The sequence below is a fragment of the Arachis hypogaea genome, chromosome 15 (assembly GCF_003086295.3).
Source record: "Arachis hypogaea cultivar Tifrunner chromosome 15, arahy.Tifrunner.gnm2.J5K5, whole genome shotgun sequence".
NCBI classification, from domain to species: Eukaryota; Viridiplantae; Streptophyta; class Magnoliopsida; order Fabales; family Fabaceae; genus Arachis; species Arachis hypogaea.
In genome coordinates this window covers 152,004,780-152,026,084 of record NC_092050.1, presented here as the reverse complement: position 1 = coordinate 152,026,084, position 21,305 = coordinate 152,004,780, and the positions used below count along the sequence as shown (strand labels likewise).

Here is a 21,305-nt window from a genome sequence, read left to right as displayed (position 1 = left end):
GGTTCAACTCTCACTTCTTTCTCTATATTTAATTTTTATAAAACATGTGTTATATATGGGGGCAGGTAGGGTAGGATAGGGTACACCCTAAACCCGTACCCTATCCTATCCGCAGGCATATCCGGACCAAGCTCTACCCTACCCGCAGTGGGTCGGGTAGCCTACCCTATCTGAATGGGTTGGGCCGGATTGAATACATGCGGATAGAGTATATATTGCCAGCCCTATGTACTGGAATATATATTTTTTTCATTATTTAAAACTCTTCTTTATCTTTCACCTCTTTCAATGTCTTACATACTCTTATGTCTTCTCTCGTACTTTTTTTTTATATGTTTTATGAAGAGGATTCAAAGATTCTAAGATTAGGTTGGTCTTTATAAAGTTTTTAAGAAAGATTATTGTTTACCATTTTCAGTCATATTATAATTTTTATTATAACATTACTTGAGAAAATTTTCAGCCATGTGATGATGAAATTTTTAATTAATGTCTTATGTGCATTAGGCTAAGCTTGGTGCATTATACAATATAGTCTTTAAAATACTTTTTATATGAATAATGCACTAAATTTGAAATTAGGTTCCCCTAAATGTATGATGAACTGGCTATTTGTTTATCTAACTTTGTGCAGCATAGCTATGTCCTTTCAATTAAGAGGGTAAAAAAATATTCAAGTATTTATTTATTTTTGTTAAAGTCAAGATAGTAAAGTTAGAAATATAGTTTGAGTGTTTATTTGAAATAGAGGAGAGAGATGAGAGTTCAATAGCAGATTTCAAACTCAAATCAAATATGCAAATAATTAACTACTAAACTATAGGCTTAACAACAAGAGTCTTAAAATATTTGCCTATAACCTTGGGATATTTTTATATATCTCTAGAATTTTGTAACCATTCATTTTTTATTTTTGTTTTTATTTTTTTAAATATTGTACATTATCTACTTTTATAAATTATTCATCTTTGAACACAAAAAAGGTTTGGTCCAAACAACTTGTGTCTGGGCTTAATAAATTATAGATCGTAGATCTAATCATAATTTACTAATTATCTGATTATTTATTTTGTGGATCTTCTATTTTTGGTCTGAAATTAATCCTATTACGGGAAATTTAAAAAGTTTAACTTAATCTTAACGAGTCGGGCCGGCCCATTACTGAAGTATCTACAAATTTGGGCCCTATGAACCCACAACCGAACCAAGATCCAGATATGGATCCGATCCTGATTGAACCGGGTTCAGAGATTCAGTAGTCCAGAGACAGTGACACTGGTTTTCCGTCTTCAAAATCGCGTGGGTTTCTCAGAGATACGATACGCGAAAATGGAAATTGGCGGATTCAGCGTCAAGCGTCAATGGCAGCTCCAACTCGCTCTCTCTGCTCTTCTCGTAACCATCTCTATTCTCAACTCACCGATTTTATGTTACTTGCTTCTTTTTTTTATTTTTTTGATTTCGGTTCATGTGATTGAAAAGGAAATCAAAATTGAAGTGATTATTATTATTATTTTCGAATACTTGAGCAAAAATATCGACACGGAATCTTAGAGATGTTCACGGTTAAGTATGATCATTTCAATTTAACTGTTGACTGAGCTGAGCTAATTGTGCGGCATTCTTAATGTGTGTGTTCATTGTTGAATTAACGTTCTTGATGATGAATTTTAACTAATGAATAATGATAAATTTCCGTTTTTTTTATTTATTTATTGATATTGATTATTATCCATTTATCTAGCATTGGTGCTTACATTCAGCTTTATTTGTAGTACCCTTGATCCTTCTGCATCATGATGATGATGATTATTATTATTATTGATTTATTATTTTTGGTGATTTCATCACATATGATGATTATTGTTTTATTCTTCATTCACATTTCTAGTGCATGTGCTTATATTCACCAATCACCGTCCCTTTTCATGTGTTCGTGATTTTTGTTAGACATTCACCACCTTTATGTTTGCTGTGGCTTGCTATTTTTTTTCGCTTTTCATTTTCTTTCTTTTTTTTGGTATTTTTCAGTTCTTAGCAGTTAGTTCACCTGGATTTTCATATGAAACTCGGAAAAGTGGCAGATCATCTGTGTTCTCACTATTTAACCTCAAAGAAAAGAGCCGATTTTGGAGTGAGAATGTTATACATAGTGGTATGTCTTGATATGTTATTTGAATGACTGCGTCAATATTCATTCTCTGTGGTTTTGGTTTCTTTTGATTGTCTAAATATGTTGGTTCTTCAGATTTTGACGATTTGACGTCTTCAAGCCCTGACAAAGCAAGCGCATTGAACTACACGATTGCTGGTACATGTTTCATGACTCTTAAAACTAGCTTTGTATCTTTGATATTGTGCTTTTCTATTTTTCCTTTTTTTCCTCTGGGTTAACTGACCTTGGTATACTTTTAAAATATTTCTTGTATCTTGTAAATATTTGTTATATCCTAAACAAGTTTGCGGTATGCTCCTTGTTGAATTCTTTCTACATTACTATCTGGATTTGGAGAATTCTGTTATCTGTCCTCCATGTTTGTTGTAATTTCCTTCTCTTCTTATGAGTAATTTTCTTCTTTCATATAAAAAGGCACCTAAAATAGTAATCATAATTATTAGTATTGTTTTCAATTTTTGTTGCATTTCAGGTAATATTGCAAACTATCTAAAGCTTCAGGAAGTTGATGCCATCCACCTTCCGGTTCCTGTGAATTTTATATTTATAGGATTTGAAGGGAAGGGACACCAAGGTACATACTTGGAAGACTGATGAATCATTTGTACTGTTATGTCAATTTATTGGTATTGTGGATTTTGGAGAGTTTTTCTTTTTATGTCCTACAGAATTCAAGCTTCTCCCAGAAGAAATTGAGCGCTGGTTTACAAAAATTGATCACATCTTTGAACATACACGGATTCGACATGAAGAAGTGCTGACCCCATTTTACAAAACCAGTATAAATAAAATGCAATTGCACCACCTTCCTCTTGTCAGTCACATAAATTACAAGTAATGCTTTCTATCTAAACCTCTAATTGAAAAAAAATAAAACATTTCATTTTGCTTCCAATCTGTCTCTTCTTAAATATAAAAATGATTTATGTTATTCTTTTCCATTGATAAATTTGCTAGACTACTATGGCAGCATTTGATCAATATAACCAATCCCACCTAATGGAACAATGCTTAGTTTTTGTTGTAGTATGTTCATCTAAAGTGTACGCCTTAACATAAACTTTTATGGCTAAATTTAATTTCTTAGTATCTAGAGGTGTTTATCTCTTTTTGTAATCACTGTGGTATTGCCTGGTCACATAGTCTTCCTCATCTAGGTGGGAGAAGGCTTTGGTTGTCTCCTTTCTATGTATAGAGGAGTTTGTGGGAAATAGATTGATTTGGTTGTCTTCCTCATTCTGTAGCGTATCTTTGATTTGTATATATCTTTTTAACAATTGAGTTGATAAGCAGAGTGAAGAGAATTAATAGAAGGAGGACAAAGTGTTATTCTAAATGAACTCTAACTAAGTGAGGTTACTGACTCAAGTTTTTTACCAGCCCTTTGCAAATCCATAAGAGAAACTCTATTAAAGTGACTTTTTCCTTTGGCTTTTTCTTTGGGTGTTGAACCTATATAATGTTGCTCGTGCAAAGTAGATCTGATATTGTGAGTTTCCTTGTAGTGAGAAAATGTGTACTATTTCTTGCTTTTGATGGTGGACATTTTGGTGCAGCTTTTCTGTCCATGCTATTGAAATGGGAGAGAAGGTCACTTCTATATTGGAGCGTGCCATAAACGTTTTCGGTCGCAAAGTTGATCCAGCTGGCAGTGGGTAAATTATGTTTAATATTTTATTTGTTTAGATAAGAACTTATAAGTCCTCTTTGAACATTTATGCTTATCACTACAAGCTCTCTTTCCTTTTTGATTAATGAATCCTTTCATATTTTCCATTCTCCAGCATCATTTCTCGTTTCTTGATGACATATGGTGTTGAAGTTTATTAACCCTATTAGTTTTATTATGGGTTGCGCATCCTAGATTGCACTACTTTCACTTCATTGTTGGTGCAGTGATCGATACTGATTTCTAAAATTCTAGAAGTATACGAGAGACTAGAGTGAAGGAAGAGAGAGAGGTAGCTCAAAGATGGGAGGATGCTGGCTCCCAATGCTTGAATGGAGATGGAGTGCGTGCAATTGCTGCTTGGAGTTAAGTATTGCGAATAAAACGGGGAAGGAGGTTGAAGTGCTAGTGGGAAATGAGAACAAAAAATTCATTTATGTCTAAAAGAAAGTTGAATAAAAAAAAAACTTAATCTAGGACCTTGACTCTAATCAAAATGCATAGTTTGGGATCAGAAAAGAAGAAAAAATTAGCATAGGGTAATTATGGGGTTAAAAAAAATTGATTTCTAAATGTATACAAAGATTGTTAATTGAAAAAATTCGGAGCAACATAAGAAAGAGGAATACGTGTGTGTGATTCATTCAAAGATTTTTAATACTTCGTTAGCAAATCATAACATACCCACCGACACCTTGCCTCATGTTTGTTTTCTAATGTTCAATGTCATTCTTGTAATCCCTCACATACCAAACCTCTCAAGATCCAAGTAACTATCTATCAAACAACTTGGTATATCTTGCACTCAAGCAAAGTCCAAATACTGCACTTCATCAAGTGGGCAAGCAAGATGACCAGCCAATCGTGAGAAACATAAGAAAGTGACTTCTACTGCACTAGCTCATAGTTTTTACGGGAAAATCTTAACCTAGTTGGAAATGAGATTTTAAATGAATATATGATTCATGAAAAGGATCTCCTAAACTTGCAAATAGGTCTTCAATTCCAACAGTTTCTTTGTTTCTTCTCTTTATGCTTGACAACACAATGTGACTTCTTTTGTTTTGTTTTTATACATGGCTTGGTTTCTTATTCTTTCAAATCCTCTTTTGCAGGGATAATGGTGGTGTTTTGCAAGTAGATTTAGACATGATAGATGGCCTTTTTGCTAGCCTTGTTGAATACCTTCAACTTGAAAATGCATATAATATTTTCATTCTGAATCCTAAGCGTGATGGGAAGACACCCAAATATGGGTATAGGTAATGAACTGATGGTACTTGTCAAATGTTGTTATTCACTATATATCTATCTTGTAGTATGGATATAATTCTAAGTTTTAAATGGATTACTTATACAAGATATTTAGCATGTGAGGATATGGTCGATGCAGTATGCTCTGGCCAATGGAAGTTAATTTCATTTGCATTCTTCATTCCATTTTTTTGTTGCTAAATGCATTGTGTTTGCTCCAGAATTGTTTCTCCCTTGTACAAGAAGAGTCCGTGCTGTTAGATTTGTTCAATGTACATTAATAATTGTTCGTCATTTTAGGCCTTTGTTTTGGGTTGTGGATGCGCATGTTTATATTATCTGACTAGCTTGATTTTTGTTCATTTACAAAATATTTCAGGAGAGGTTTATCACAGCCCGAAATAAACTTGCTACAAGAGGTATATGGAACTTACTTTCTTTTCTCCGTAGAACTAACTTCCTGGATGTAATGTTATTGCTCCTTTTGAAAAATGGATCCATATTATGATTGGCATTCCTTTGCAGTGTTTCTGGAAAATTTTCTTGCAAAAGTTGTGATTGACAATGATTTCCGTTTGTTCTAATTATGTTGTTAGAGCCAGCACTAATAGCTTCCATATCATGCAGAATAAGAGTTTGCAAACGAAAATCCTTCAGTCAGAAGGCATTCCCGAGAATATTCTTGGTATGAAATTTCTCCAACCTGAAGCTTTTCAAACACAACCCTAAAAATCATCATCAACATTGTTACATATTTCTACATCTTTTCCTAAAGGAAACTATCTTAATGAATGCAATGCTTCTTAACATTTTAACTCTTTATTCTCTGGACCCCTCATTCAGTAGAGAAATTGTTTTGCAGCTCTTAGTAAGATTCAGCGACCATTATACGCAAAGCACCCAATGACGAAATTTGCATGGACAAGAACTGAGGACACTGATATTGTTAGTATTTCTCTCCTCTTTATGGCATCAGTGCTTATGTTGTGTCTTAGATGCATTAATATCTACGGTGATGCATAGAATTCATCAGTGTTGCTCTGCACCATAAGTGCTCTGCCAATCTTTACATGATTCAATGAGCTTGTGAAAAAGGTAGATTTTACTAGGAAGAGAATAGAAATGGAGAGAAGGTTACAATTACAAATGATGATAAGGCATCCTCAAAAAGAAAGAAAATGTTAACAAACTAAATGATGCCAATTGAATACTATTAAACTGGCTGAGTGGAGCTCCACATTGTATGTCAGAGCAAATTGATGCACCATAGAACTAGTTGATACTGCTGACTTACCTACACAGTGATTTACCTAGTTTATTGGACTATCTTGCCACAGAATTCCCAATATTATGCTGGGGAACTTTCATTTTTTCTTGTAAAGTAGCTTGCAAGTGGTTGGGTGGGTACCCAAAATCTTAAGCAGAACCTATTGCACTATTTTTAAGCCAAATATTTGGGAAGACCCATATACTTTCTACGAATATGAGACTACTCGATTTACTGCAGGTTTTGCCATTTGTCTGGGGGAATCATGCCCTGGATAAAGGAAAGAGGCATGCTTGATTATCAACCTAGTAATACTCCACTGTATCCCCTCTTTTCTCTATAATGGTGTATCTCTATTCCAAAAAGATGTGTTTGTAGAAACCAAAAGAAGACTTGCTTTTCAATCATAGTTGTTTGCTCTCCTTTGTTTCTGGTTTGGTGCCTTTTCTTGATTTCATGGAAGAGGTAGTGTTCATTTTTGTTGGTTTGTTGTTTTGTGACAACCTAATGCAGGCAGAATGGTATAATATTTGGTTGGATGTGCTAAATAATGTTGGAAGCTTGTATCAAGGGAGAGATGCAGCTGGTATCATTGAAGTCAAAACATTACAGGTATCTGCTCATTGGATATGTTTCCAAACAAAATATTTAAGGAATCTAGAGTTAATTACAGATTTTCCCCTCTCTTCTACACGTTTCTTACCTGAACATTTTTTATATCGTTTTTTTTTTGTTCAAGTTTCTAAAAGGGAAGGATCAAGACCAGAAGATCCGTTATGAAAGAGTATTAAAATCTGGGGACTTTAGTGGCCTTCAAGCAGAATGTCTCACAGACACTTGGATTGGAAAGGACAGGTGCAAGTTCTGTCACATCACACCATTCTAAGTTTTCTTTCTTTCTTTCTTTCTGTTTACAGTATTCATGTTTGTATCAGATGGGCATTTATTGACTTAAGTGCAGGTCCCTTTTCATGGGGACCTGCTGTTGGTGGAGAAGGTGTGCGTACAGAAGCAAGTTTACCAAATGTGGACAAGACAATTGGTGCAACTTCAGGTATTAAATTTATGAGAAAAGAGAATGTATAAAAGACGATGAGAAATCCTTGGAGATACAAAAGATATGGTTAACACCTAGCTAAGTTGTATCTTGTTTATTTGATTCATCTTGCATGGTTATCATGCCTTTAATAATGTATTACTGTTTTGACAGTTTTCTCTTTGCTGATTGCAGAAATTTCAGAAGCAGAAGCTGAAGACCGGTTGCAAGATGCTATTCAGGAAAAATTTGCTGTATTTGGTGATGTATGTGCATATATTGGCTGACAACAGTTTGCATATTCCATTTTGTGCTTCTAAGAACAGGTTTTCAGTAAGTTGTTGCAATACCAGATTGTAATCATTTAGCAGATCAGAATCCTTCCTCATGAACCCTAACTATTAAGGGGGAAAAAGTATAGCACTATGTAGTTGTTGTGGGAGCTGTTGCTTTCTTTGTTTGGCAATTAAGAGGGCTCGATGAAATACAATTTTGTGGCTCAATAAATAATTGATATATGCTAAAAAAATTGTTAACATAATGTGTAAACAGTTTTACTATAGACATAATACATGATAGGGCTCACTGGCACCATTGGATCCATGTAGCCGATCCCATATAGTGGATATAGGCTTTATTGTTTTTTTGTTTGTAAAGTTTAGTCATACCGATATTTATTGAAGTTTACAGGGATCTTTTGCAGTGTTTGGAATTTAATTAGGAAGTGGAGAGGAATGTGCCTGAATACTTGTTTAAGAAAAGTCCCTTCTTACGCTACTCATTTTTCTTGTTGGAGTTTCAAAGTGGGTCATTGTTGTTTTCAATGCTGCAGAAAGAGCACCAGGCCATTGATATTCTTCTAGCTGAGATTGATATATATGAGCTTTTCGCATTTAAACATTGCAAAGGAAGGAAAGTTAAACTTGCTCTTTGCGAAGGTAACCTCATTATTTAGTATGTTCTGTCTTGGTAGCTTTTGGACCTTGTTTTCTGGATTCAGCTCAATTTGTTTAATGCCTTTTCTCCCTCACTTTTATTTACTTTTTTGGTACAATGCCCTGTTTTATTTCTGTTAAAAAAATGTTTTCATGCCAGTTGAAACTTGTTTTTCCAATAGGTTAGCTAACCTATCAGCATAGCATTATTTCGCATTGGCATTTGAGCTAAAACATGTGTAATGCTGGATGAGGGTTCAAAATTGGCGTGGGACATGGACTAATCTTGAAACATATAGGACACAGCATAGATAGACTACATTTTATGTAAAAAAAATAAATAAAATAATGAAATGCAAATTTTTATTGAAATTTAAAATATAAATACAAATCCAAACATGAGCACATATGTTTTAAATATAACAATCACTACCTGATAACTCCTAGTATAAATTTTAAGGAACAAAAGAAAAGAAATGAAATGGGACTTTAATATTTCACAATTATATCAGTATATTCCACCTACATTAATGTAATAACTCAAAGAATAATAGTAAAGATCTGTAATATAGATTAGGATCATTGTATAGATGCCTGAGGACTATCCAACATGACACATGACTGGTGCCATTATGTCCATCATGTGGAAGTTTCTGTGCTTCCTGCCATATGGGATTTTCTTATCAAGTCTTTCCTTGATTTTTGCGAAGTACATTTTTGTTCTCTTTATTTCTTTTTGTTTTAACTATCAAATCCTGCACATTTGCATCTCAGTGCTTAAAAAAATTCCATATCCACAGGAATTTTATTGCAGTTTTAGTTTTAAAAAATATATATATTTTAAAATATTGAGGTATGGCCATTTCAGAACTAGATGAGAGAATGCGGGATTTGAGAAATGAGCTACAGTCATTTGAAGGTGAAGAATATGATGAAAATCATAAGCAAAAGGCCATGGAAGCATTAAAGAGGATGGAGAGCTGGAATTTATTTAGTGACACACAGGAGGTAAGCCAAATGTGTTAATTTACTGGATTCTTCTAATTAATTTTAAGCCTGCCATATTAGTTGGTAGTTTGAAAGTCTGGTTATACCACAATTTTTAGCTTTATTGTTGGTGTTGCCCCTGTGCAGGAGTTCCACAATTACACTGTTGCACGTGATACTTTCCTTGCACATCTTGGTGCGACACTCTGGGGGTCTATGAGACATATCATATCACCTTCTATTGCAGATGGTGCCTTCCATTATTATGAGAAGATATCCTTTCAATTATTTTTCATAACACAGGAGGTAAGATGCCTGGCTAATCATTTGAGTAGGTTTGCAAATAATAAAATATTTATGTTTGCATTGCAATTATATTTGCAGAAAGTTAGACACATTAAATATCTCCCTGTGGATTTGAAGTCTATAATGGAGGGATTTTCCTCATTGCTGGTTCCATCTCAGAAACCAATTTTCAGTCAGCAAATGTATGATACATGTTTAATTCCCTGTTGTTTGACTTCTGGTTTTTCTTCTTTCTTACTTTTCTACTGACATAGCTAAGGTTATCAGGTTAGCATTATCAGATGACCCTGCTTTAGCAATGGCCTTCTCAGTAGCACGACGAGCAGCTGCGGTCCCTCTATTGCTTGTCAATGGAACCTATCGAAAGACAGTTCGAACCTATCTTGATTCTGCCATTCTTCAGTATCAGTTACAAAGGCTGAATGAACATGGTTCTCTTAAAGGTACATCTTATGTCCTCAAATTCTCATTTGTTTTAGACTTCGGTTTATAGGTACGTGGAAAAAGAATAGGTTTTGCAATCATTTCGAATTTGAAAGAAAACCATAAGCAAAATTATTTATCCGATTGCCTGTTATATATTATAGTCTGACAGAAAATGATAGAGTATTTAAATTTGTTATTTTTATGGTTACCTTGAGCAAGCCAATAAGGTGATAAGCATTGACATAGGTTTCGACATTTAGCCTGTGTAGGAACTGCCTTTGGTCATTAGACATAGTTTGTTACATGAGATCTTTTAGATCCCTGCATTTTAAAATCGATTCGAGAATTAAAAAATGTTGTCTCTCTTTTGTTGCTTGATATTCTGGGAAGTCAGTAAGATAATAAATTAGGATGATGCAGGTGGGCATGCACATTCCAGGTCCACACTGGAGGTCCCAGTCTTTTGGTTCATTTACAATGAACCGCTATTACTGGACAAGCATTTTCAGGCAACATCACTTTCTGACATGATTATCGTCGTCCAATCAGAACAGTCTTCCTGGGAAAGCCATCTACATTGTAATGGGCACTCACTTCTACTTAATTTAAGGTAAGATTCAGAAACATTCCCCGTTCTTTTCAAAGTGGCTTATGTGCCAGGCCTTTAAAGCAGTTATAAACTTATTATCAAATTAGCTCTAGGGGACATTGTATTGATGATGGATCTAAAGAACTCAGGATGTTGGTGGATGTTAATTATCTCCATCATAGGCTTCAAATTTTCAATTTTAAGGGGAAGGGAAAGAAGTGAACTTCTCGGTAAAATTTTATTTGTCTAAAGTCATACAATGTTACAATATTATTCAAATATCACTTGGCTGATGATGGGCATCAACAATTTTGAACCCTATTTTCAATAATTCTGATAAGATTCTTTTTTATTGAACCAAAGCCTTTATCAAATAATTATGTATTTCTTATTATTTAATTGTTTATCTCGAATAAAGAGAGCCTGTAAAAGCTGCTGTGGCTGCTACTGCTGAGCACCTTGCGGGATTGCTTCCCCTCCATCTTGTTTATAGTCAGACCCACGAGAGTGCAACTGAGGTACAATTTTTATGTCTAACCTCTTTCTATATGTAGTGTTTTTAAGTCAAGCAATCCAGATACCTGCCATTTGTTTAGGGATTTCAATTCTTGTGCAGAAACTGTAGGTAGCCATACATGTCTACTTTTGGTCATACATTAGCCTTTTAAAATGACAAAAAGAAAATGACATTCACATATGAAATGGATGCGTAGTAAGCTGGCCAACTTTTTCAGTTTTTTTCGAACCATATGCTTAATGCCTTAGTTGACTACGTATATTTTTATTTTTAGAGACTTTGCATTCTGTGTTTCCCTGTCCAGGTTCCTAGAATAGTTAATGTGCTAAATGTACTGCATTATCTGGCCTAATTGAATTACTGTGTCTTAAGATTTATTTCTGAATATGACAGGACTGGATATGGTCAGTAGGATGCAACCCTTTCTCCATTACATCACAAGGATGGCACATTTCACAGTTCCAGTCTGATTCAATTGCTCGGAGTTATATCATCACAACTCTTGAAGAATCAATACAACTAGTTAATTCAGCTATTCACCTTCTAATGGTGGAGCGTACTAGTATCCTTTCTGTTGAGTAGGGTGGCTGTTAATGACACAAATTTCATTTTCGTGAAGACATTTATGACTTAATTCTTGGAATGTGCCCCATCCACTATTTCTATCATATCTTTCCTCTCTAAATAGTTATTCTTTTTGTCAATAACATACAAAAACCAGATATTTATCAGGCATAACAGAGTTATATAAGCTTGTCTGAAAATAGTTGTTTTAAGGGGCAATTTTTCAGCCTTGAGTTATGTTTTTTCTGCAATATGCCACTGATTAATGTACAATTTTTCTTGGTCCATCCACCCGAAAGTTTAAGCTCATGTGATGATTGGTTCTTTAGCAGACATGATATGAAAGCATTCTGTGACCAAATGATTGTGGCACTAATCTCCGGCCTTCTAAGGTGATTGTTGGATAAGACTCTGTAGACCACTCATTCATCTGAGAGTGTATTACCTTCTCTGGTTGAGTAATATTTTTCTTTGCATTAAAGCATAATGGGTTATTCTTTCAGATTGATTTCTTTATTATCAGATAGTATTTGTGGGTGCTTAAGATTAATGAATAAGGTGTTTGTTATTGAGTAAAATAATGGGAATCCAATCCTGTAGGTTTTTTATCTTATGAATATTGTACTGCTTTTGTTTTTGTTGTGATATGAGATGAATAATCTGTTCATGGATACTTAACCAAATACAGCCAAAAAAACTTTCACATTTTTCCAGTCCCAGGAGCATGAGCTTGTAAATAAGTACAACTATATTGTTAGTCTTTGGAAAAGGGTGAGTACTAGTAATTTGTAGCTTCTATCAAATTTATAATAATCTTATGCTTAAACAGTTGATGCCGTTAAATGGGTTATATTGTGTCTTTTCAGTTATCGACTGTAACTGGGGAATTGCGTTATGGTGATGCGTTGAGGCTGCTAATCACCTTGGAGGATGCATCCAAAAGGTTAGGAACCTAAACCATTCTGCAACATGCATTTTTATAATTCAATGAAGTTATTGGTTCCTTTGTGGTTCTTGGTTAATTTTAATGGGATGTATTTGACCGTTGTAGATCAGTAGTCCCTATTACATTGGTGTCCCTTTTTTTTCTTCTCTATATTATCATTCATATATAGTAGCACAGAAGTTTATTCCCAGCGTGTAGAGGAGTGGAAGCAAAACTGTATTCTATTTTGTTCTTCATTGAATGAGCTTGCCCATTTGTGTTCCCATGTCGGCCTCTTCAATGAAGAGACTGCACTCTTATTATTTTTCTGTCTCTATCAAAGGCAATTTAAATTTCAATTTTCCTGTATATCTGGTTCATTTTGTCTTAACAATATCCCTCAGGTTTGTTGAACAAGTTGATGCAACTCTTGCTCTTCTCCATCCAATTAACTGCACAAAAGAGAGAAAAGTACACATGGTCTTCGATATGACGACAATCCCTGCGTTCTTGATCGTTCTAGGGTGCCTTTATATGGTATTGAGGCCAAGGCGACCAAAACCAAAGATTAATTAAGGTTTCAAGATACTATAATGAATTTTGATTATAGCAGGTTACTAACAAGAGTACAAGGCTTTGTGGAAAGATATATCTTTGGACCGGAAAGGATTTTTTTTTACTATGTCTTTTTGATAGAAGTACATAATCTTTTCTATTTGGGGTTACATAGACGTACATAATTTTGTAGTTTGATTGTAAAATTTTCTGCTATGAGAATGATGCCGCAGCAATTTGTAAGTTTATTTAAACTTTAGTTTAGCTAGCACTTTGATGCAGTACTTTTTTTTTCCTGTCTTAATGTTAAGCTCTATAAAACTCTAATTTATTAGTTTCTTTCAGCACATTATTCTCACCTATCTTATGTTAATATAAGGGGAAAACTTGAAAAAAAGTGGGGTCGTCATAAGATTGGTGGTTTTTTTTCCTTTTTGGTCATTATACTTTGTTTTAAGAATAGTTGTCTAATGATCTTTTTGCTGAAGGAAAATGCTGTTTTATTATGCAATGTTTGGTTTGAAGCACATGCAATGTAATGTGGTTATGTGCTAAGCTGCTAGGCATATGCAAGTTTCAATCATAGTTTTAGTTATTCCAAGGTGTCAAAGTGCAGTGAATCGTTTTGACTTTTGAATTTCCTAATCACGTATTGGGAAAAACGATGATGGTGTTGAGCAAAGATTAATCAAAATATTATGCAAGCAAAGAACTATTCAGAATCAAATAGTCTACAAGATCGATGAAGCTTTAGTCATCCTTACTACGGTTAAGAGAGCATCTGTTTTTTTCAGAAATGGATCCTCCCTATTTTTTTTAACGAATAAATGATCATTTGTACCTATGATAGATGAAAACGCTGATATTTGTACCTATGATATCTTGAAACTAAAGTTATACCCATAATAGATGCCTTTCGTGTGACAAAAATGTCCTGACTTGGATCTGAGCTTGGTTCGTGGGAATCCGATCCTAGGTGACACTCCCTCCCTTATCTTTAACCTCTCTCTCTTTCACTCTCACACACACACTCTCTCTCTCTTCACTCTCCAATATCCACTCTGACCCCTTCTTCCTAAACACTCCGCTCCCTCTCGGAGGCGACATTGCCGTCACAGGCGTGACGGCGCTTCCTCGACGGGGATCTGTTGTTGTTGTTGTTCCCTCCCTGATGCTTCTTTTGCTAGTTACTTCTCTCTTCTCCGTAACTGTGGTAGCGGTGGAGAAGCTTCCGCTGATGCTGCATAGTTCTTCTGAAAGCTGAGACACTACCTCTGAGACTTCACCTTCTTTTTTGTTGATGATAATGGGGTTTGGAATGGGATGTGGGTTCTTTGATTCGATTTTGTCATCAGGGTTTTGAAGAGGAGGCAGAAGGGTGTCCGATTCTGGCTTCAAAATTAGAACTTGATTTCGTTTGGCAATGGGTGTTTCTGATATGACCTCTTTCACAAACTCTTCCTCCAACACTGGTGGTGGTTGCAGCTGTGGTATTTGTTGGTTAAGGTTTGAGTTGGGGAGAGAGGGTGTAAGGTATTGTTGGGGGGTTTGATTATTTTGGTGATATGGATTTTGATTTTGGGTCTGGGATTTGCTGATCTACTGTTAAATTCAACCTTTTTCTTGTTCCAATTATCAGAATTTGCGCCGCCGCTAGAATTCCTAAACCCACCGTTCCGCCTCGGCTCGTCAGAAACCCTAGAGGAACCCCACCTCGAATTGGAGGAATCATCACCACCATCGGAGCTTCTGTTGGCGCGGTCACCGCCGTAGTTCCTGAAGCCGCCGCCAAGACGGTTGCTGTCACGGTCGAGCTCCTCGGCAATGCGCTGGCACGGAACGGTGGGGAGCACGATGGGATTTTAGTAGTCGGTTTTGGCGGCAGTGAACTCAGCAAGGGAAAAGGTCTGGCCTTTCTTCTTCTTGGGTACTGGGGAGTGGAGAGAGAGAGAGAGTGGGAGTGAGAGAGAGGAGGGTTGAAGATAAGGGAGGAAGTGCCACTTAGGATCGGATTCCTACAAACCAAGTTCAGATCTAAGTCAGGGCACTTTTGTCACACGAAGGGCATCTATCATAGATATAACTTTAGTTTCAGGCTATCATAGGTCTAAATGTTAGTGTTTTCATCTATCATGGATACAAATGATCATTTATTCTTTTTTTTAACACTTGAAAATATAAAGTGTAATTTTTCATCTTTAATTTTATAAGTGGGATCAAAAATAAATAAAAAAAAGAGAACAATAAAAGATGAAATTAAGCACTGGACACCATCTATTTTTATTTTTTTCATTAGATAGGATCTACTTCTATTTTTTTCTTGCATTTTTCCACTTTGTTTGTAGTACATAGATAGATAGATAGATAGATAGATTGATTGTCAACCACTGGATTTATAGAATTTAATTTTGTTAAAGAAACGTGAAAAACATAATTTAATTTTAAATTTTTAACATATAATTTAATAGCCAAATTTCACTTGCAACACCGACTTCATATGTTAATCACTTTTATGTTTTTACTTATAAGACTTTTGGTTTTTACGTTAATTAAGAATAGGTGGAGACTTACTTATTGTAATTATTTTCATGTGAAATTGATAGTTAACAAATATTAGATAAAAATTTAGTCAAATTTATTAAATTATTTAACGATTTTTACTGTCAACTTTACATAAAAATAACTATAAGTAAATTTCTACCTTTTGAATAATATATGCACCAAAACTGTGCAACTTGTTATTACACTGAACATAGAACACAACAAAGACAGATTTAACGTTGATAAGAAAAAAAATTGATGAATATGATAAAGTTTTTGTTTTCTACATTAGTAATGATAGCATTATAACTATAGTGATATTAATGCTAACCAACTTGGATTGGTTTAGCCGTTTAGTCGTTAGTTTATTAATATGCTCATATAAATATCAAGAATTCGAATCCTGTTTTGTGCATGTAGTAATTTATTGGCTATTGACAAACTCTTAAATAAAACTCAGATCCATGACAAATTAATTTTTGTGTTAGATTAGAGGATACCGTGAAAAACAAAAAATAGCGATATTAGTGATTGTCTTTTAAATTAATAAACGGTTTTTATTTTTTTCTATTCAATTAATTAATTAGATATATATGTGTTTTTTATTCCATAATATATATCAATAACTCGATAACAATGTTCATTACAAAATAGCCAAGAAGTAATAGTTCAAATGACATAGTCTCTCCATATTCAATTAAGAAATTGCGGGTTCGAGTCTCTATATATTCGGTAAAAAAAAAAATGTTCATTACAAAATAGTCACGTGCATGTGCATGACACGGTTATTACAGTTGTAGTTACTAGTTAGTTAAATTTTGACGAACCCTAAACGGCTAAACCCAAACAATAACATAAGAAGCTGCACGGTAATTCGGTGAATCCTGCTCCTTCTCCGACCTTGTGGAAACTTCCCGAACATCAAACTACCAATTTAATTAAATAATTAAAATTAAAATAATAAAAAATATATAAAAAACATGTTTTCGCGTGTTTCCCATTTTGTATAGTTCAAGTTTGACGGCCATTTGTCTCCTTCCACACTTCTCGGTCTTCTTCTCTATTCTTCATTTCAGCTCAACTTTTCTTCCGTTTCGTTTCGTTCCCGTTTCGCTCTCCATTCTCGCGTTTCGTTTTTTTTTTTTTTGGGAGCGAAATGACGGAGGCTGTGGTGTCTTCTTCTTCGGAGAAGGAAGAACAAAAGGGAGCTTCTTACACTTATTGGGTTCGCAAGATTACCGAAGACGCTGCTCCTTTGCCTGTTCCTCACAAGCTTTCTCCTCAAGATCCCCAATCTCAACCTAATTCTGCAACCCTTGGTTCTGCTTGGAATCGCGTAATTTCACATCTCTTCTCCTCTTCGTTTTTTTGTTCTCTGATTTTCTCAAATTTGTTTCTTATTGGTCAATTAAATCTGAATGTGTACTCTTTTATTTTTGAATAAAGGCTGGAACTTGGGAAGAGAAAAGCCTCAACAATTGGGCAACTCCAAGAATTAAGGTATGTATATTGGGGATGTTTTAAATTTTCCAGGGTACTGGTATTTCTTAATAGATCTTGTTAATATTTAGTGATATGTCCCACCTTTTAAAAAAAGAAAAAAATGAAGTTAGTGAGTGTAGTATGTTAAATGTTATTGCTCATTAGCTAAGGATAGTAACCTAACTAGTAATCACTATCTAAGGGTACCTAAGGAATCTCATATTTTGGGTTATTTATTTACTCATTCTTAATTTGAAGTTGTGTTATTTTTATGTTTTGGTTGCAGGAGTTGCTTGTTTCAGTGGGCTCCATTAAGTTATCCTCTGGCACAGCAAAAGTAGAAGAAGTTACCAAATGTATTGGGGATGTAAGTGTGTTATTATGTAATTTACTTCTATTCTATGGTGTTGTATTCTATTCATACTGACATATGCATGTTCAACTTTGGCTCAGTTGATGCCCACCTTAAAGTGGGTGACAAGTTTTGGACCAAGAAGTTTATGAAAAACTAAATCCTACTTCAAGTTTTCATTTTTCATCCCCCCAAGTCTTGCAAGGGTACCAAACTGGCTCCCTGGAGTTTCCATGTCTTGGATTTGTTACTATGGTTTTTCTTTTTATTGTCATAACATTGGAAGTAGGCTTATATTCACATTCACCTATTATTTGTTTTTTATGATGTTAATGATGTGCTTGGGTGATGGAGCCTAGAGAATCTGGATTATTTGTTCTGTTAGGTTGGAAGTTTGAAACAATAGGGAACTTAATTCTTTATGTCCAATACATTTATTGGTGAAGATACCCAATAGTCTTTCCAAAGTGGATTGCCTGTTACTCAAAAGACAATACACAAGAATGAATGCAGTGGTTGTGGGTGATTTAAACTGTGGAGTCTGTGAATGAGATTTTGACAAAATGAAAATTTCTCTTGTTAAGAACATTTTTGCCAGTTTTTGGTCTATTCCTTGATTTGTGCTCTTAGCCTCTTTTTTCTACTGAAGTTATATGCTGTATGCAAGTTTTTGGTCTATCTGTTGATTTAGTTCTTTGTGATTGTTCTTAGGCATTCTTGGTGATAGTTCGGAATAAAAAACGAGTTGGTTACACATATGAGTTGACTTTAAAGGTCAAAGGTAAGTCACTATCAATCATTTTTGGTTCAGGACTTCAATCTAACTGTTAATTTTTAGTGTGCATTTCAACTACTTGCCTTTTTGAATCGCATACTGATTTGCAAAATTGAAACAGGGGAATTGAATTTGAGAGGAGAGAAGAAGGCGGTTGGAGGCCATATAGATGTCCCAGAATTCTCGTTTGGCGAGTTGGATGACTTGCAGGTACTTGTTATGTTAATATTTATTTGAACACTTTTGAAGCACTGATAAATTGAAAAAGGGCTTACTTCTATGTGTAGCTTTTAGATTTGTTTTTTGTATCCATCATTTATATTGTAATTTGTCCTTTTGCATTTGGTCACTGACTTGATGGTCTTCCTAGAATTAGTTATTCATTATGACATAGCAAGTTGGACAGCAACCCTTTCTCATGAGGTGCATTAGGAATTTCCCAATACATGACATGCCTAATTGTTTTTGCATGCCTTAAAACTTTGCCAACTAGTTCTGTCTTCCTGGGACTAGATTGAATAGTGTGGGATCCCAAACCAGAATTATTTCTGACGGTGTGTGTCTATTTGTAATGCTCTTCCATTTCTACTTTTCTGTCTACATTTCTCTTCATAAGGAAGTGCTCTCTCATTTTCTATATTCTCTGTTTTCCTTATTTAGCATTCCTATGTCACTTTTGAATTCTTCTTTCACAAGATTGTCCAAATGCGAGTAGAGGAAGATGATAAAATGAGCTTGCTCTAAATGAACCTACATGGCAAATTCTGTTTTTCCATAGAGCCTATTGTAGTTTCATCATCATATGATCTATATGGCTGACCCCCACCTTGAAGGATGAACTGATGAAGTGTAATTTTTGTTTTTTATATATTTGCAACAATCAATGCACGACCTTGCTGGAATGGTTAAACTTAAACGGTTGCTCTACCTTGAGCATTGAGTATGATGGGCAAATTGAAAGTGTTGGATTTTGCTGCCTGCAATGAGTTTTATGTTATTTTAATTATTTCTTCTCAGCTCATATTCTCTTCTTTCTAGATTTAGGCTATGCATTGTGCTGAACTGACTACTGTGGTTAATATCATTATCAATTTATCTAACCTGTCAAAAACCTATTATCCATCCACACCTTGAACCCAAATTCTGCAAGGACAGATTCCGGGTGTAAATTATCATTGACTGATCCTTAAGAACACATTATTTTGATTTTTTAACTCCTCAAGCTTCTTTTTTTACCAATATTAACCTGTAATCTTACCAAGAAGTCTTAATTCGGTCCCCCTCTATTTCTTTGAAGGACAACACATCCACTAAGAAAAAAAAAAAAAAAAAACGGCCCCTAACCCGCATTATGTGTCCCTTCCATGAAGTCCATTGTGAATTGTTAATAGAATTTGTCTAGCTGGCACTTAACGGCCATGTCATCACAATGACATCATTGACATGTCAGCAAGTTCCATTAACAGTTTAAGGTGGATTTCATGTAGGGGCCGTGTTGTCTCACAAGTCGCAACAAATGTAATGTAATGTCGCTGGCTATCATTATAATCTTTCCGATTACTTATCTAAGCATTTAGGTGGTTGAGACTTTCAATTTCTATGGAAAGCATCTTGTTCTTCTTCCTCTTTGAATTATTGTATGGTACTAGTCACATTCCTTTAAACATGTCAGTAGCAAAGTCAATGTAGAATGAAAAATCAAGGGGATTCACATATAATATCACCAAAACTCTAATTGACCCCAACTAAAACTACCGCCAGTGATAGACTTTGATGCTTGTTTCTTTTTGCGGCAAATGATTTTTGTGCAGATGCAAGTGAAACTAAATGAAGATAAGGATATGTTGCCTCAAGATAAGACAGAGATATGCAACGACTTGAAGAAGCTATTTTTAGAGCCTGTTCGAGAAAAGTTGCTTCAATTTGAGCAAGAACTCAAGGATAGATAGGAAAGGCATTTTTTTTCTTTGTTTACAAAAGCCATGTATTAGTTTCACTTTTCATTGCTAATATTCTACTGGGGACATGTGATTTCTATTTACTGTCTCCAGAAGTAGTGGTGTTTTTAATGTTATTTTTAAAGTGTTATGAACTGCATGATTAAGCATTGTTATCATACATTTTAATATGATACATGTGGTGTGTTCAAGAGTAAATTGCATACTAGTTTCAACTTTCATGCAATTAGGCTCCGTTTGGTTGATGTATAGGATGAGACATAGACACAAAGATACAGACATTAAAGACATAGACATAAAATATTTGTGTCTATGTATTGTGTTTGGTAAAAATAATGAACAAGACACAAATATTTGAAAAAGACTAAATTACCCTTCATTTAACCACAATTTTATCAACATCACTGAACACTTATCACCTCAAATGCTACATATCATTATCATTAAATTTTTATTTCTTTTCATATTTTTTTTCTTCTAATATCATCTTAAATTATCATTCAAATATTAAATATACAGTTTTTTTGAAAAAAAAATAGAAAACCAAAGCCTAAAATTTATCAAAGATTAATTAAAATTTAAATAAATAAAAAATTAAATGTATAATTTTTTTTTGAAAAAAATGGGAGAACAAATTTGGTTGTAAAATCTAAAAGAGGAAGTAAAAAAAAGAAATATTTGAAGAGATAAGAGGACAAATTTTGAAAATTAAAAAATTGAATAAGGGTAAAAGAGTAAAAAATTAGTGTCTCACAAGTTGTGTCTCAGTGTCTCATCAAATTGGAGGTACACAAATTTAGTGTCTCCGTGTCCATCCGTGTCCTCCCGTGTCCATCAAAATTCTGTGTCTCACCAAACCAAACAGCAGACATGTGTCACCGTGTCCATGTTTCAATGAGACATGGACATCAACCAAACACTACCTTAATTAATTCGAGGGATCCAACCATGTTAGCATTTGTCTCCGGAATATCCAAAATCTAAAGAGGTT

At 34.6% G+C, this 21,305-nt stretch overlaps 2 protein-coding genes across 4 annotated transcripts; both read left to right on the top strand.

The window, feature by feature from the left end:
* The first annotated feature begins 1,160 nt into the window (after positions 1–1,160).
* LOC112751385 (uncharacterized) lies at positions 1,161–13,487 on the top strand. 3 transcript variants are annotated; one of them, XR_011872557.1, is made up of 25 exons: positions 1,161–1,395; positions 2,032–2,155; positions 2,249–2,311; positions 2,649–2,750; positions 2,845–3,010; positions 3,733–3,831; positions 4,961–5,107; positions 5,479–5,518; positions 5,727–5,784; positions 5,962–6,044; positions 6,880–6,978; positions 7,106–7,221; positions 7,302–7,420; positions 7,598–7,668; positions 8,235–8,340; positions 9,206–9,345; positions 9,472–9,630; positions 9,709–9,812; positions 9,898–10,073; positions 10,477–10,666; positions 11,064–11,163; positions 11,556–12,118; positions 12,441–12,497; positions 12,593–12,669; positions 13,056–13,487. XR_011872557.1 is itself a non-coding variant. In XM_025800504.3 (25 exons), exons 1-25 carry the CDS (start codon positions 1,330–1,332, stop codon positions 13,225–13,227), a joined length of 2,829 nt encoding a protein of 942 aa, XP_025656289.1. In that variant the 5' UTR covers positions 1,161–1,329; the 3' UTR covers positions 13,228–13,487. The 3 variants fall into 3 exon arrangements, 2 of the variants coding, with proteins under 2 accessions (XP_025656289.1, XP_025656290.1); XM_025800504.3 differs by having other exon boundaries at positions 11,556–11,724; positions 12,415–12,497; XM_025800505.3 differs by having other exon boundaries at positions 1,278–1,395; positions 3,733–4,210; positions 11,556–11,724; positions 12,415–12,497.
* A 3,104-nt stretch (positions 13,488–16,591) lies between these two features.
* On the top strand, positions 16,592–20,512 carry LOC112751384 (uncharacterized). The gene is made up of 6 exons (XM_025800503.3): positions 16,592–17,083; positions 17,194–17,247; positions 17,516–17,596; positions 18,293–18,362; positions 18,478–18,566; positions 20,168–20,512. Exons 1-6 carry the CDS (start codon positions 16,904–16,906, stop codon positions 20,303–20,305), a joined length of 612 nt encoding a protein of 203 aa, XP_025656288.1. The 5' UTR covers positions 16,592–16,903; the 3' UTR covers positions 20,306–20,512.
* Positions 20,513–21,305: the final 793 nt, after the last annotated feature.

Excerpts from the sequence above, each read along its gene's own strand:
- LOC112751384 (XM_025800503.3), top strand. The coding sequence starts at position 16,904 with ATGACGGAGGCTGTGGTGTCTTCTTCTTCGGAGAAGGAAGAACAAAAG. Across the intron at positions 17,248-17,515 it reads GGGCAACTCCAAGAATTAAG|GAGTTGCTTGTTTCAGTGGG; the intron begins GTATGTATATTG and ends TTTTGGTTGCAG. Across the intron at positions 18,567-20,167 it reads GCGAGTTGGATGACTTGCAG|ATGCAAGTGAAACTAAATGA; the intron begins GTACTTGTTATG and ends ATTTTTGTGCAG.
- LOC112751385 (XM_025800504.3), top strand. The coding sequence starts at position 1,330 with ATGGAAATTGGCGGATTCAGCGTCAAGCGTCAATGGCAGCTCCAACTC. Across the intron at positions 7,669-8,234 it reads AATTTGCTGTATTTGGTGAT|AAAGAGCACCAGGCCATTGA; the intron begins GTATGTGCATAT and ends TCAATGCTGCAG. Across the intron at positions 9,813-9,897 it reads CCAATTTTCAGTCAGCAAAT|GTTAGCATTATCAGATGACC; the intron begins GTATGATACATG and ends TAAGGTTATCAG.